This window comes from Cuculus canorus, chromosome 1 (assembly GCF_017976375.1).
Source record: "Cuculus canorus isolate bCucCan1 chromosome 1, bCucCan1.pri, whole genome shotgun sequence".
Lineage (NCBI taxonomy): Eukaryota > Metazoa > Chordata > Aves > Cuculiformes > Cuculidae > Cuculus > Cuculus canorus.
The window spans coordinates 169,577,524-169,595,257 of NC_071401.1; the positions used below are offsets into that span (position 1 = coordinate 169,577,524).

At 36.8% G+C, this 17,734-nt stretch overlaps 1 protein-coding gene across 2 annotated transcripts in view; it reads right to left on the reverse strand.

Moving 5' to 3' along the window:
• CDK17 (cyclin dependent kinase 17) overlaps positions 1-17,734 on the reverse strand; it is a 93,073-nt gene that overhangs the window by 43,061 nt on the left and 32,278 nt on the right. Inside the window, exons 2-3 of one of the 2 annotated variants that reach the window (XM_054057059.1) lie at positions 12,688-12,836; positions 8,099-8,137 (exon numbers count right to left, since the gene is read on the reverse strand). In XM_054057059.1, coding sequence (XP_053913034.1) covers positions 8,099-8,137; positions 12,688-12,805 — 157 coding nt within the window. In that variant the 5' untranslated portion in view covers positions 12,806-12,836. The remainder of the gene's footprint in view (positions 1-8,098; positions 8,138-12,687; positions 12,837-17,734) is intronic. The other variant, XM_054057060.1, reaches the window with a different exon arrangement.

The following is a 17,734-nucleotide window of genomic DNA, read 5'->3' on the forward strand; positions in this document are numbered from 1 at the left end:
TCTCACCAATTTTTGAATAGAGTGAATTGCTACTTCCACAAGGCAGGGAACAAGTTCACATACAGCACAAATACTACTTTTGCTTTTTTAGACATTCAATTTTTTCTTATTAAACTTTAATTTGAATTTGATCCAGTTTCTAGACTAAAAATCTCACACTGAGTTTAAACACAGTGCTGAACAAATGAATGGTAACACTGAAAAATCCAAATACCTGACGAGTGCATAGCTTTTTACATTATAATTATGGTGCTTGGTGGGTTTTAGTGGCTAGCTGACATATTTTAAATCTACTACTTCAGTTGTAATCCTTATATGAGCAATAAATAATATATTAAACATGTAATTCTACTTTATTTCAACAGTTTCTAAAACTAATTTTTTATGAAAAGAGAAAGCCAACTCAGATATTTTTTCTGGGAATCTCTGGGAACACTATCCTCCTTTTGACCAAGCCTTGCTATACCAAGTCCCTTACTTTTTTTGTTTTGTTTTAAAGCCCTAATAAACCTAGGAAGAAAGTTCTCAGGGTTGGTCTGGGATTTTTTGTTAGTATGCAAATGTACTGCTAAAAATCATTCAAATATTTTTTAGCTTTGCCACTAGTGTCAATAGCCTTACACTTTGAAGGGTAGCTTAAACCTTGAGCAAATTGCTGAGACAGCGACGCCCGGTAACTGAAAATGCATCTCCCACGTAAGATTATTCTCTCACAAAAAAAAATGCAAATTCTGCATCAAAGTAAACATTACTTTTCTCATCTTAATGAGAAACTGAAGATGCCAGCATACATCTCTGCAAAGTTGGGAGAAGCATCAAAGGCAGCACAGGGAAGAGGCAGGGCCATACAACTGGAAGCCAAACTCTGCCTGTGAGTGGGACAGCATGTTGTCTCAGCCACCCTGGCCACCCATACCCACCTCCGGACACTCACAGTCACCGAGGATTCCCGTACTACTAACCACACTGGGGTGTATACGCACACAGACTACAGCTGCATTCAGAGAGCACCGAGTTCTCTTCTATATTATGGCTTTTGTCTACTCGTGCTAAAATTAATCTATCTCCAACAACTGTGTAGCACATAAAAAAGGCTAGAGTTTATGAATACACAAAATGCCTAAGCAGAGATTCAGTTCTACGTTCATTGCTACCATGACAGTGCAAAGAACAGAGATGATTATTCAAAAAATTTGTTTTCCTCATGGCACTGGTAGGTTTGCACATATTTCAGTTTAAAACAAAATTCCTCAAATATCCTAACACAGGAACAGTTCAGTTCAACTTTAATGATAAAAACAGGTACCATTAATAAACAAACGACAAATTTATATAAAAATGAAAGACAAAATGTTGACACAGTAAGATGAAATTATATAGAAATAACTTTAGCCATCATAGGCAACTATTGCCTTTCTGCACTGGCGTAAGTACTAAATTACTTTAAATTACAGAGCCCATTATAAAATTTAGCAAAAACAATTTAGGTCATGTTCTAGGACAGGCAGAACTACAGACAGATGATGAAATGAAGGTTACAGAAATCTTAGATTCCTAGTATGTCTTTGACTATGAGAAGTATTAATAGCACTTTCTTACAAATATTTTAAAAATCCTAGTACACACTAATTTACAAAAAGGAGGGATCACACGGCATTTTATGATGGTATAACATACAGAGTTACGGTCTGCAAAAGTTTTTTGCTATCTACAGCTAAGCTTGTATTGTTGTATGCTGTAAACTTCTAAAGACATTTTCACCTAAGTTCTTCGTTGTGTGCTCACTTCCCCCCTGCAAAGGTGACAATAACAGCTAAGAGCTGCGACAAACACTGAAAATGACCAAGCAAACTCTTGCTGGAAAACAAAGACTATTACTATTTTTGAGCGTTTATTAGACTTAAGATTTAAAGAAATTTCTTCTGAGAAAAAGTAATTAACTCCCTCTGTACAAAAATCCCTAAGTACTACTTCCAAAGTTACAATTTCATTTAATTCAATTCACTTAAATAATTATTCGGTTTTTTTTCAAGATTACTAATGTATTGTATCATTACATTTGAAGTATAACATTGCAGTTTTTAAGGTGTGAATTTAGTGTAACCACCTGGTCTTGAATAAGAGGAGCTAAAACTGTAAAAGCCTTTATTACATTCATCTATAAACTGCTTCTTATAATTTTATCTCTGTGATTACAGGTTTGGTTTGTCTTTAGAAAAAAGTTTCCCTATATAAAACTCACCAACATTCCTTATGTTAGTGTCACTGTTCTTGGCAAATATAACTCAGTAACCATTCAAAGGCTTAGCTGACACAACAGAGGTGCTTCCAGTATCATAGCAGGCATTTTTAAAGTGCTATTTGGTTAACATTCAGTTGCAGCCAAAATGAATGATAGAAATTAAGAAGGGAGTAGAAAAACACCAGAAAAATCACTATGCAAGTGAATGCACCTACTGCACTTTGAGTATCAGGCACAGTTCTGATCTTCCTCTCTTAAACAGATTAAAACTGCAGAAGGTATGATACAACTCACACACTGCAGGAGGGCTGAGGAGGGCACCCAGGATCTGCTGCATCTACCACATCCTCCAGCAAAAGAGTGAGGGTCAAACAAAAAGCCAGCTGTCGCAGGTTGCATACAGCACACGGAAGTGGTTCTACACACCACGCACTACACTGTGGAAACTCCTCACCACAGGATGTTACGACAATCAGAAGCTTACAAGACTCAAGGGGAGACTGAGCAAGAATCTGCTCACGGTTAATAACTGCACAGACTACTTCAGGAAGTCTCTGAACTAGAAACCGGTTAAGTACTCTGGGGAAAAGGTGTTATATTTTGGGCTCCAATCTTAGAACTTGCCCTCAAATGTCTTCCTCAGAGACTGGAGAATAGACAGGCAGAACTCCAGCTGTCCTTACAGAACAAGACTTCTGCAGTACCTGGGCAGCTTGCTCATGCTGGCACCAATCTTCCAGCAAGGGACTTCTCATTATTCCTCTCTAGCTCTGCTTGCTCATTCTGCTTTATAATCTGTAATTCCAAACTGATAGAACTTATAAATATTGAAAGCAAGCTGAAGAAACACTTCTCAGTGGTTCCTTAATTATATTTGGTCAATTGTTGTCATATTCTCTTATTTTGGCAGCAAAAATCAGTTCATCTTTGACTCATCTTTCAAGGAATGTAATTTCAATTCTTACATGTCTTATGCAACCCACTAAAACCTATCATGCAAATCTAGTCTTTAAATGTGAAAAAAGTAACTCTAATATTCTAAATGAGAATATTTACAAATATTATACTGGTGTACAAGATGAGCACATGCCTTTTTTTAATTTTTATGTATATATACACACATATACACACAAACTCACACACAAACATACACATACTTTTTTAATGCCTTTTTAATGCCATGTTATCTTGCTTAAGTATGCATCCTCATCAAGGTTTAAAATAGGGCAACACATAGTGACTGTGCACTGTTGTATTACTTGAATTTCAAGTTTGGCGAATGCTGAGCTGCTGGTTTATTTTGTTTGGATCGTTTTCTTCTATTTCTCACATCCCATCATTCAAACTTCTGCTACTACTGGCATAATGCAAAATGACTACAACAGCACCATGCAATGAAAATACTGTCTCAAATGCAACCAGCTTAGCTCACTCAAGTTTTAAGAGTTGGAGACCCTGTTGCTGATCTGTTTTAGAATACACATATTTTAAGAAAATACAGTACTCAATAAGGTACCATTGCTTTACTAAGTCTGAAATAATGCCAACGCCAATGTTAACATACAAGAACAGAAAATAACTGAAATGAGCCACTGAAATCTTTCAGTTGCAAAGTGACAGAAATTTATGTTTGAATATAAGTGGAACTGATTTTTTTATTCCAGATATATAACTGTCAGAGTCAAGTAGAATAAAAGTGATTAACCTCCTTGTCTGAGGAATTAGTTAAAACCAACTATTTTATGAGGTTGTAGAGTTGCCTCCTCTTTTTTCCTTTAACTGCAATTTAAATTCCCAAGTTAAGGAATTTTTCAATAAACCCCTAATGTTTTTTTTCCTTGACCATCCATCTAAACAAGCCACAGTACCACTTTCTTTCTTGTGCAGGATCTACTTAACTGGATTTACTTAATCTGAGCTCCAGAGAGCCTGCAGAAGTGCCTGGGACTTCTGTGCAAGGCCTCAGCAACTGACATGCTGTCACACATCAGTCAGCTGGTGGATTATAGAAAGAAAGTGTTTTCATTAGGAATGTAAATGCATTTTAAAACACATTCTATAAATACATAATACCACATATACAACTATCTTTTCTGCTTTTGTTATGTTCCATCAGTATCTCTATAACGTGACAAAAAGACCAAGCTGGCTTTCAGATTTCACTGCCTAAATTTTGGAATGATATTTGCTTCAGCTAGCTTTAAAAAAGATTCAAAATCACCTGTCATACATGGTGGCATTTTCCTTTAAATCAAGCACCTGTGATAGAGCTGAATAAATCTGCAAGCAAATGTATTATTCACTAACCACTATCCATTCTGGACATGGAAACAATACAAATATGTAAATATATATTTTAATTTCACACAAATGAAGTACACAAGAGGATTTTTTTCCTAATAACACAGATATCACAACATAGCATTTATGGTCTCCGATTTGGGTATGTAATGGGGACTGAACACAGGCACGTCCCATATTCTAAGTAAGGATGAACTTCTGTGAAACAGCAAGTCTGCCACAATTCACTGCTGCTACCACAAAGGTGGCTCAAGGTCCTCCTCCAGCAAAAAAAGAAGTGTTATTTTGATTTAAGTTTTGGAACGAGATCGTCACTGGGCACACAGAGTGCGGGTGCTGATAAAAGGGCGGAGGCAGAACATCACTCACCACTTATAGCTGTAACTTGACTTTGTACAGGCTCAAACATAACAAAATCTCACTGAATACCGTGAGATTTAGGTACTGTTTTTTATGGGACAGAGGACTCTACGCAGTTTCTTCCATTCACCTTGACCTCACCCTTGCTCCAGAAAACTCCAGGGTTGGTCGTTTTTTTTTCCCTTTTCCATTTTGATAAAGAATGGGAAAATGTCAAATCTCTACATATGTGAAACTAAATATCCATTCTCTAAACAGCCCTGCATTCACGAAGCTTGCAAAGCATCACGATAATAAAATTATTTATATCGATTGTCTCAATGCTACTGTTGCATAGCTTAATTGCATTTTGGCACCATCTACTACACATTCATTTAACTAATCTGAATGCATGCGCTATTAAGTATTCAATTTTTACATGTCTACTGGCAATACAGACGGGGGGTTTTTTGCACTTGCAATACAAAATATTTTTAACAAACTGCTTTCATGAAGAAGCTGTTGTCAAGAAGCCCTTTATTTCTTCAGAAATCTTAGAATCTAAGCAGATGAATTACTGACATTTTAGAGCTAGTATGCTGCACTGCACAATATTTAATTATCCTCCTCTACGGCTGTCAGACCCATTCAGGAAAATCAGTTGATTGCAGGTGATGGCTCCCATAGAAGAAATACTTAAATAATCCAAAGCAGCTATATGTTTCCTATATCTGTACCTTCAGGGAGCTGCATGAGGAGCATACTGTATATTCATACATTATTTTATGGGCTTCTTTCCTTGGACTCCGTAATGTGATACAAAGGAAAATATTAAGTCACTGTAGAAATAGAGGAACCACTCAAACCCACTTAAAAATGTATTTATTCATTAAATAATAAAGATAAAACCTTCAAACTATTGACTATTACAATATTAAAAACTTAGCAAAACCTCAAGGGATTCCTTCCACTGCTCAAACTTAATCCATTTGAGTACAGCAGTCATGTTCAGAGTTTGGAAGTTCTTTGGAAGACGCAGGGCAAAAAATATTGGTAGCAGGTTTGAAGGAATACGCTGACAGAAATCTAAACAAACACAGTTTTCAAGTTTCTCCCAGAAATAAGTGCCACAATGACTAAAATGGCACTGTAATGTCGTATAAGTTTTTTTTTAAAAAAAAAAAATTACAATAAAAAAAGCCAGAAATTTTTCCAAGGAGTCAGTTTACACTACAAAACCAAGAGAGAATACACAAGACAAAATATGAGATCAAGACTTGTACAAAACACTACAAAAAGCACGTCAAAGTTGACTTCGTGTACAATGAGGTTTTGCCTTCAGTCTAGGTATCAAGACAAATACGACCACAATCAAATGAAATATATTCCAAGCCAAAAATTTATCTTTGAGATTTATGTATTTCATACTGTTAAAAAGATAATTCTCAAGTGTTCCTTCTGAACACTTACAATTTAAATCACTGTGAGTCAGCATTGTAGACAAGATACAAGTATCCCTGGCCTCCATCATTGCACAGACATCCCCTCCCTCAACTCATCTGTAGGTCCCAACACAAACATCTGTGAGGACACGCTGACAGCCAAACTAGGAAATAAGAGGATCTGGCTCCTTTCTGCTCTGCTTTCAGAAATAACTGTGATGGCTAGTTACATCTCTTTTCTGCACATAACAAATGCATCTGACTGCCATTTGAAAACAAATCTCTACATATCCATCAAGTGACCCTACGCTAGCAGAGATCTTAAGAGTCTACTTAAGAGTCCAAGTTTGCATGAGAGGGGTTGGAACTGGATGACCTTTAAGGTCAAAATATGCTATGATTCTATGATCTGTGGTGGGTTGACCTTGGCTGAACACCAGGTGCTCACTAAGCCACTCTACCGCTACCCTCCTCAGCAGGAGAGGGGAGGAAGAAAATAAAATGGACACGCCCCCTCGTAGGTCAGGGTAAACGCAGTTTAATAAAGCAAAAGCAAACACTACACACAGAAGCAAAGGAAAACAGAAGATTTATTATCTACTTCCCATCAGTAGGTGATGTTCAGCCACTTCCCAGGAAACAAGGCTTCAGTACGTGTAGCAATTGCTCCAGAAGACAAGTGTAACGACGAACGCCCTGACTCCTTCTCCTGTCTCTTGGCTTTTATTGCTAAGCAGATGTCATACTATATGGATTACCCCTTTGGTCAGTCTGGGCTGGCTGTCCTGGCTATGTACCCTCCCCAAGATCTTGCCCATCCCTCAGCCTGCTGGTGAGGGAGGAACATTGCAGAGACAGTCTTGATGCTGTGGGATCCCTGCTCCACTGTAGCCAAAACCCTGGTCAGTTATCAATACCTTTCTAGCTACAGATACCAAGCACAGCACCATGAGGGCTGCTCCAGGAAAATTAACTCCATCTCAGCCACAGCCAATACAGCATCCAAGCACCATGTCCTCCTGCCAAATCTGCATTCTGCTTGAAAAGGAGAACACTTACGAGTGAACATCCTCCCACCTCATCCCCAAGTCTATTGGTCTCTGCAGCATGCTTTCAGGCACTTGATTTTCATATTATTAGCACTTTATAAGCACTTCCACACATGAATAAAGCCTCCAGGCTTTGTGGGAAGAAGCAAATTAAAACAGAAGGGAAGAGAGAACACTATGTTGTGCAGCGTATGTGGGAGGGAGAAGCTATACTGAACAATAAAATCAAAAATCGATGTATGCCACACCACAGAAGGGTACACACAGACTATAATAAAAACACTGTCAGTACGGTATAATGGACAGTACAAAGTTCAGTATTTACCTATGATAATAACTGCTAGTTATTTGCAGTAGTTGGTAGCTACAGAATGAGCTCCAGCACTCCTGGAGATTTCTCCTCCCCACATTTTTTTATTGATACTTTCCTCCAGTATCAACAGAGGAACTGTATTGATTTATTACCAGTAAGTATTTCTCTCCTCATATTTTCAACTCAAGAACGCTGTCTTGAAAATATGTTGCAACACACTGTTTTCCTTCCATACTCAAGGATTCACACATAGCAGATGGGAGTTTCTCAGCTGTAATGAAGATGACTATGAAATGACTACAACTACAAAGACATTTGGATATACTGCAATGTGTCAATTTTTATAAACATTCATTCCTCTTATCAGAGTAGTAACTAGTTATTAAAGGCCTTAAACCTAAAAAACACTTACGCACTTTACTGTAGCTGATCCTTCCATTATTACTCACACCTGTAAAATTACAAAAAAATTACGCAAGTGTTTGTGAGACTGGATCTTATGATCACATCACTGAGCTACAACACACCAAATGGAGATAAGTATTACTCTAGAAATTCATTAAACTATTACTATCAGAATCCCACTTGTTTTGGTTTAGTGTGTATTTATATTAAAAAAAAAACCTGGCAATATAGAATGGCTTTCCAAGTTACTTATACATCAAAGCAAGAGCTGTGGACAGCTGTATTTTTTAATATATCTTGTAACTACTCTTAAAAGCATGCTTGGAGCTTGTGATGATGTATTTATAATATTAGACAATACAGCCTCATATTTCACTTACATTAGAGAGCATATTCATATGTATTTAAAGTATTTGCATAAATTTTACAGTTAATTGGGCTTTAAATATGCATGATCTGGATGTTACTTCTATCCAAGTTTCATTAGTATGTCATTGACAAGGAAAAATTTCAGGAGCAAATTTAGTTGTCAACCACGAAAAATTACCATTTAGTATTTTTAGCATTAATCTGAATCCATATATTGAGGTAGAACCTAGGATCAAAAAAGCAAGCTCACACATTGTTAGTGTGCTTTAATCAAGAGAGAATGAAAAATAAACAACAAATTTAACTAACTGGGTTTATATGTTGAAACACAGAACATGAAAAGCTTCTGTACGTTATCTAAGAATAGCCTGAGGTATACTTCATGTAGTCCACAGTTCATAAGGCTTCAGATTTCTATCAGGCATTTCTCTGGTCCCTCTCTTTATGGTTTCTGAATCTGATTTTGTGATGCTTCATCACCCAGAAGCAAATAATGATGAACATAATTTGTAAGGCAGATTTAATTTAAAAAAAAAAAAATAAAAAACCCACACACAAATCCAAAAGCAAAACTGTTAGTTATTCTGCATTCAATGCAATAGCTCCATGCTACTGCATCAAACAATACAGGTTGATCCCTGCTAATCCCATTTTGCTGCTGATGGATGACTGCTGCATACTGAGACTGTACTGACATCAAGCAATGAAGGAGGCTGTGTATGAAATGAGACTGCATACAAAAGGTTAGCTGATTCAATGGTATCAATTCACTGCAAAGAAATCAAAAGTTACATATCTATTTTTATGTCTGTGAACTGCAAATGGGACAATTTGTTCTGCCTTGGAAATACTGTTCTTTAAAAGTAAATCTTCAAACAACCCACTCGAGGTTGGAGCTAAAGACAGCAGGTCTCTGGATCAGAGCTGCTGATTTCTGATTAGAAATCAGAAGCAATTGTTCTGGGAGAGGAAATGTTTGCCAGAGGGCTCAACAAGACAGGTTATTGCAAAAGGGTGACCATGAGGAAAAGGTCCCTGGTACTATCTGTCTGTGATCTACATCTGGAATTGCAGGGCTGAACTGAGACCTTATTACAAAGATTTTATAGGGCACGTATGCAAAAATCAGAAAGAAATAAGCATGGCTCCTAGGTCAGCAGAGATGTGGTTTTCTATGAATGTAGCCTCTACAACCTTTAAGGTACAGTAACACAACCGTTTTCCACGAAGGTAAAAAGCTAGCATGTATAAAATTACATCCCTCAGTGAACACAGCCATCAGAATGGGGTGACAGGAGACAAGATGGGTAATTTGCTAGGAATAAAAAAGTAAGACGGAATTGGACAACAATAATGGAAGAAAACTCTGCTGAAAAGGCCTTCAGTCTTCAGGGTCTATTCTTGCTTTCTGCCTTGAGACAAACAGCTGAAACGCCCTTCAATTGCCATTTCTCAAGTTCATGATGTAATAACGGTTGAAAATAAACCACATATGAAGAACAACTTTCTGAAGACTGTTTGTATTCCTGACTTTGATTCTCTGTAGATCAAGATACTGGATTGCCTTTGATTTACTAGACTGTGCTTTTTAAGTTCCTTTCAGAACAGATCCAAAGCCCACAAACTGGGCACATCTGTGTTTCTCTGTTCCACAGGGTAAAAAGGAGCTGTTTAGTCTTCTTAAAAGCAAAACTAAAGAGATAGTTATTCCTGCCTTCTGAGATCAGCACCATTGCAGTAAAAGATGCACTTTGAAGTTCTTAATGCATCTATCACTTCATAAACGGTTCAAGAGACTACATCCTTCCCTGTGTCCCAGCTGGATATTAAGTTAGTAGAGGCTTCTTAGCACTCTGATTTTATAAGATGTTGAGGCAAACCTTTTGCATTTAAGCACTGTAAGTAATTTTTTAAAATAATGTCCGCTGGAGGAATTGTTTCCAGGTTATGTTCTCTATTTAACTTATCTTTCACTAAAAGAAAGAAACTGTTTCCGGACTGTTTTTTCCAGCAATTGTTGTTGCCCAATCCCCGATTTCTATGGTCTGTCTGAACACTGCACCTTGCAAAATATCTTGATCCATGCAGAAATTAGAGCTTCCTTTAAAAAAAGCAGGACTAGCTGGTGTAGCAAGCACTTAGGAAATCAGGGTTAGAAAATTAAAAATAAAGGAAAACAAAAATCCATGAAGTAGTATCCTGTTTATCTCTGCAAAATCAAAGATATGACAGATGCTAATATCTGCATTCCACAAGTATCAGAAAAAGGAAGCAAAGGTCAGTAAAACTTTTTAAATTACATAAAATGATGAGTTAAAGGTTACACACAGCAACAATACAGTTTAGGTTTATAATTCTTCCTCTTTCAAAAGGATGAACAACACTTCATTGTCTCCAAAGTTATTCCGCTAAGGCTTTAACAACATTTTGCAGCAGTAAACACTTGTATTGTATTACAAAATATCAGCATATAAGCTTCCTTTCAGCCCATAAAAAAATGTGGAAAGCAAAATAAAAGGAGCACTAAAAGCTAAATAATGAATTTGTAATTAGAAACACATTCTTAAAGTGTATTTGTATCACTTTAAATATCTACTGAGAAGGTAAGTTTATCAAAGCTTGGCAACATGCACGCAGATGACATCCAGACATCTAAGTATTAATAGTTGAGGTAATTCTCAGTTAAGTATTACAAACTACAAATACATTCACATATGGTTTAAGACGGCCTAAGCTCATGCTCCTGTAAATAAGGTTTTGTGTCCTCTGTCCCTTGAGCTGGCACCCAGAAAAGGATCCAGTCTAAAATAAAACCTTTTTATTCTTCCAGGACCCAGTTTTCAACTGAATCAATTCAGCAACACGGTTCCCTACATCCACTGACACTGGTGACATTTTTTCATGCTCATTTCTGAGCGTGAAAGTAACATTCTTAGAACTTATTTGCATAATGAAATCAATCTGTCAGAAGTATATACAGGTCTGAACAAAATATGCATCAGTAACAAAGGCTAATACAAGTGAAACCACGTGGACAATTGCTCAGTGTCTCAGAAAGCAATTAGAAGGTATCCGTGCAAAAATACTACTATTATTATTTCAGAGTAGACCTGCTGTATCAACATATAAAAAGTTACAATAAACATAATTTTCCATACTGGGCACAGCCCATGATGAAGAGAGGACAACAGCAATGAAGGTACCAGGGATCAAGGGTAAAAATGAAAAATACGAATAGCTTTGATTTGCCAGAAGTAAACTGAGCTTTCATAAACTTGGTACATAACAGATGTTGGATGGGGTTTTATAAAAGTCTGCAGGGCAAATTCCATTGCCTCTACTTCCGCTCAAATTTCCCAGCCCTGACAGCTTTTGATGGGAAAATTCAGAATCATTTATTGGTGTGAAGTGGGGGGAAAAAAAAATCAGATCACTTCATACTTGAGAAAATCTCAGATGTCAGCAGAGCAAGGAATAACACTGATCAGCACAGAAGATGAAATGGGACTTAAACACTGCAGCCCAGAAAACAAAACAAAGCAACAAAATCTCTTCCAGTCATTATTACTGCAGATCACATTCAAAAGCGGTATCCATCATTAAAGTGACTTTGCAAAAGCCAGCACGTTTATGGGATCAGCCAAAGACTTGAATAAGAACACACATGCATGCTGGCCTGAATGTTCCAAGACACCCTTGTGATGTTTAAGAGAAGTACCATCCAGAGGTGGCAGAATTCTTAGACTAGTGCATTGCATTATCGATAAGACAATAAACAGTTTTATTTAGCAATTATTATCAATCATATTATTGAATAATGATTTTGAAAAAAAATTGAATTTGAAGCCATATGAAGTTGATGTGAGACCCAGTAAATTCATACAATAATGGGTTTGTTTACTGAAAGAGCTTCTATGACCCTTGCTGCACACCACATTAAAATAACATTTAAGTAGATTTTGGTAAAAGCTGAACAACAGTTCAATATTAAAGCAAATCGAACCACTATGTAACAACATACCTGCTAAAAGAACTAGAGTAACCAAACATAAGATAAATTAAACAGAACAAGTTAGTGAGGAAGTCCATGCAATTCTGAAAACTGAAATTAAACCCAAAAGCATTCGCTTGAATGGGGCCTGACAAAATTCTAACATTTAGCATTAAACATTTTTAACATAAGCATTAAAATGCTAACATTTTCTGGGAAGTGAAAGAAATGCTTACCATTATCTTTGCTGCTGTTTTCTTCAATTGTCATTTGTTCTGCTAGCTCAGACAGTGATTCATCAATGGTCTGGCTTCCACGCAAGGTTAAGGAAAGTCTCCTCTTAAACTTTTTCATTCTATCAATATTACGTCTGGCTTAAGGAAGCCTGAAAAAAAACGATTGAAAAGACAAAAAAAATAAATAAATAACTTTAGAAGTCAGTTCATCAGAAACAAAACTTAATAACTTCACATAAAAACGCAGGAAGGCTTACAGAAAATTTAGTCAATAGGCAAGTTAACCTTAGAACAATATCCTTAAAGCAGGATTACTCTACTCTACTGGACTGAAGAAGAAAGTCTTGAGAGATAGATTTTTGCCATTTTTATTTCTGTTAGGGAAAACGAGACTCTTTCTTCTAAAAACAAAACCAAACCAAAACAAAGCAGCTAATTTGATCACTAGTTTTACAATCCAGTAATAAAACTAGTTTTCTGAAAACTCCTCCACAGCCTCTTTCACCAAATCAGATGACGAGAACGACGCTGGAACCTTCTCCCTCTTTCAGCTCGTTTGTTTATGGATAAGAAGTTACTGAACTTCTCTATATTTTGCCGTTTTCACAAAAGAAGGAAGGGGATAATTCTAAAAGCCTTAAACACAAAAGCAATTCTCAAACACAATCCCACCTCAGGAAATAAATAGCCTGATAATGATGGCTAGAATGGACGTTTCTCCACAGTCAGGCAATAAGACTTAACTGGGAAAAAAGCAGGAGGCACGTTCCCCGTTCCCCATAGAAAGCAGTAAGCAAACAACCAACAGCAACACACGTCCAGGCCGATAAACATGTTGCCACAAGTCTAAGCTGGTAAGTGAACTTTGCAGCATGCCATATGTTTGCCCCTACACGCCGAGAAGCACAATTCTGTCCTTCATTATTCCATATGGACAATTCACGGTAGATATTATTTCACAGTAACTTGTTCATCTGCTCATAGCCTCCAAGAGTCACACAGGCAGTGTTAAATACAACAGTACACTTTAAAGCCTGAGTTGCCAACGTATTTTTTGCCCTGCATCTATCAGCCTCTTCACTCTCCAAATGCACTATTCACATACAAAATTAGAAAATCATGTTTTCCGCAATATCCTCTTCCAAACACAGAAATGCATGGAGCAGTACTTTAAAGATCTACATGTAACAATAAATCTTGAATGTGATTACTTTTATATTGGTGTCGTCCCCTTTAAGTAGACACATTTTAACTGCATCGTTTACTTTTTTCAGATGCTGCATAACAAAAAGGAGAACAGATTGGTGGAACAAGTTGCAAGTGTCTGTTGGTGGCAGAACACATACACAGCCTAAACAGTTCACAAGGCTAGATTGCACAGGACAGTAGTAATGCAGAACGATGGACAAAAGCTGCACTTTGGGATCTGGGCCCCAAAGTCTGAGATGCACTGCACAATTGCTGGCAAAGAAGCAATTGCATCCAAGAGGAAAGAGGCAGATTACAAGATAGGTCAGTGTGTTAAGACAATCACAGCTACTATAAGCAGAAACAGTCAGGCACTCAGTACAGATATGTAGGAAATAAAACTGGAGAAAGTTAACCCAGCAGTTTCTAAACTGCCTTTTTAACGTGTTGCTGTACGTGCAATAAAGCCACACCTTAGTATGAATAATTTTGCTCTCTCTCACTCAAAAGCAGGATATTCTTATTGTTAGGAAACTGCATTCAGAGAATGTTCCAAGGGGAACATTTACTTTTCCTGTCAGGAGCTGCTTTGAAGACCTTACTTGAAACAGCTTTATTTCTGCCTTTATTTGAATTTTTCCAGAACAATGGCTTACGTTTCTCTTAAATTCTATTTTTTAACAAAAAAAAAGGAACAACACATCCTTTATATGTGGTTTTACTCAATTTTCCTACAGTGTTCTTTGAAACCTGCATCTTCCTACATGTCTTGTTTTCAAAAAGGATACATGTAATTTTTTGCTATGTAATGCCCTAAAGCAACCTGAGAGTACAACAATTTCTTTCCAATTTTCCACTTGGGCAGCAACTGAAAAAAACACATGCCTTTATATGGAAACAGGCTGTTCCTGGCTTTTGATCATGCGAATATTTATGCCTACGTAATTTTTTAACCAAAATGAAAGTCTGCTGGTGAAGAATATTACATATAAATTGGCAAATACGTCGATTAGAAAAAACAAGAGAGGTTCTAAATCTCAAACTAATATAAAAGCAAATATCTTGCTAACTATAGTTACAAAATTTCTCCTGCTACAAGGGATTTTCATGGAGTGCTGAAGCACTATTTGTACTAAGATCTTGAATTAAGTTCAGGGCTTGATTTTGAAAGAATTTAAAAAGGAATTAGGAGTGGGAATCCATGTGTAAGTGGATGCTTCCCTCTTTCCTACTGAAATTCATCCTTTTTAAAGATTGCTTCCTCAAATTCTTACCAACTGTGAGAAGAATACACACTCTTAGTTTCATTTTTTGAGCTTTAAAGCAGAGCCTAGGGCTTGACTATTCTATTTTATTCTGTAAATTTATCTACTCGGAATAAGTCAGACTCAAATCAAATATTTTAGATGTCACAGCAGACAGAGGCAAACACTTGTATGCAACTAGTGCAAATTCCAGTCTTCTGCAGACAGAATGAGGACAAACAATTGATACGATACTATCTGATACAACCCAGAAAAGCTGGCAGAGACATACTCGTTCAATCCTTACACTGATATGAAATGAAGGAAGCGACAAAGTATTAAAGGAATGCTGCTTCTTAAAAACATCTCCAGTCTAACCCTGAAAAGCTGGTATTTTTGTCCTTAAAAGCAACACAAGTTAATCCTTGAAAATAACACTAAAAATTGCCTGTTGTACAGATTTTTCTCCATTCATTTCTCAATTCATTGTCATTAACTCAGTTCGCTTCAATAGTCTTAAACTGCTTTGCTCTCAATGTCATTTAGAAGTGATCTCTATAACACAGTTCTGAAAACAAATTCCACTATCTTTAAATCACCCAGGTAAAATCAGATTTAAACAAGTGGGTTCTGCCCCCCTTTCTCTACAACAGACCAGCCCTTCTCACAATGCCTGTGGTAGAGCGCTTCTCACTTAGAAAACACAGATGTCTACAACACCCTGGATATACAGCAGACAGACATTAAAGCATTTTTATTTCTAAGCAATGACTCAACCAGAGTCTGCACTCATCTCTTCAACAAAACTAAGAGGCCTTATAATGCTAAGATCTAAAATTCTCAAAAAAAACCTGTTCTCAATCTACCTGAATTAAAAAGAGGAAAGAAAAAAACCAGTGATCACATAAGCGTGTTGCACCACAAATACAGAGAAAACTACTAATTACACTAATGAGAAATATATGGATCATTTATCAAATATCATAAACCATCAGTCTGAGCACTCACAAAGCTCCCTTCCAATACAGATGTACTTCCTTACAATCACAATTCTTCTCTACAATAATGGATTATAAACATGGCATCTTACTCACTGCATCTGCTCTTTGTGTTTGTTTCAAGTCACATTTGTTCACAGCAGTGAAAAAAATTGTACTGCATTTTCCCATGCTTGGTCTTTAGAAGTAACGTGATTCTGAGCAACTAGGCTCTCTTGTCAGGAAGAGAACTGCTTAGAAAGTTATTAACGTTCATGCTGCATTAGGTCAAAGAACTGACACCGCATAGATATCAGCAACATCTGACAAACAGGGCCTTTGTTACTGATGAAAGAAAAGTAATTATGAAGTTAAATATCACAGCCCAGTTTGACCTCTCAGAGAAAAAAAGGGTGAAAGGATCCTCACAGCCTCTTCCTTATGAATAAAACAATATTTAATACGGAATTAAATGTTGGAGGTGAAGCCTCTTTTTACTTATTTACAGAACTGCAGCCACACAATTACTGAAAACTGGAGATAGAGTTAGCACAAGGCTAACTTCTTATCTGAGGCTAGTTTTCCTAGCTGATACATGCAAAGAGGCTCCTCAAAAAGTGAATAAGAGCATCTATATTCAGCTCCTGATCTAGATCAAATGGAAGAGCCTTTGTCAACAGAGGAAATACATTGAAATTAGCCTGTCCTAATTTAATTTAGATTGTCAATACCCTTCTTTAACTTCACCCCCCCAATTCCTATGTTACTCTCTGAAGACAAAGGAAAGAAATCAAAAGAAGTTTTTTCAAAAAATAATTGAGTTAAAAAATATATTGATCATTACTAGAAATATATTTAACAAATACTACTGGTACAGAATTTTAAAAAAAGAATTCCAAATCTGCCAAAGTGTCAAATCTTGCAGCCCATTTTTCATATCCTATGTTTATCTTCTTTCTCTTCAACACAAAGTTTTATCTACATAATCACAGCAAGTTTACATTCTTTAGAACATACACATGTATTCTCCCCCATACAGACAAAGGCAATATCAAAAAGGAAGATAAATACAGACATTTTATTTCATCCCTCCCTAGATTAGATAGATTGTACTGATTAATAGCTCCATGTTAATTATCAAAGATTCTGTTCTCTCAACAGCCAAATGAAAAAACGCAGTATGAGTCCAGTTAAATTGGCTGACATTTAAACCAACAAAATGAAAGAGCTAACTGGCAAAGGTTCCTGCATTTGCTGTCAGACCCATAAACTGAAAGTCTTTTTACTCTTGAAGGGGAAGGCAAAAACCAGAAGGTTACGTGAATGCAGGATATGTACTACTACTGAGCCATGGAACTTCACAGCACTGGAAACCAAAAGCAATGTCTGTAATTTTACTAGCTTTGGTTAATAAGCACCAAGCTTTCACAAAAAAAAAAAATCTATTAAAAAACGTCACATTGTGCACACCAAATTTGCCCCTCCCTAACACTGAGATTATCTCTCTGACAGGTTTACAATGTTGCAGTCATCGCTCCCAGGACCATCTTCCTCAGTCTTGCAAAGGAGCCGCTCTTCGGTAAGTTTGTTTGACCACGATTCAGACATGAAATGAAAAAATCCTCTTCAACCTCCAGA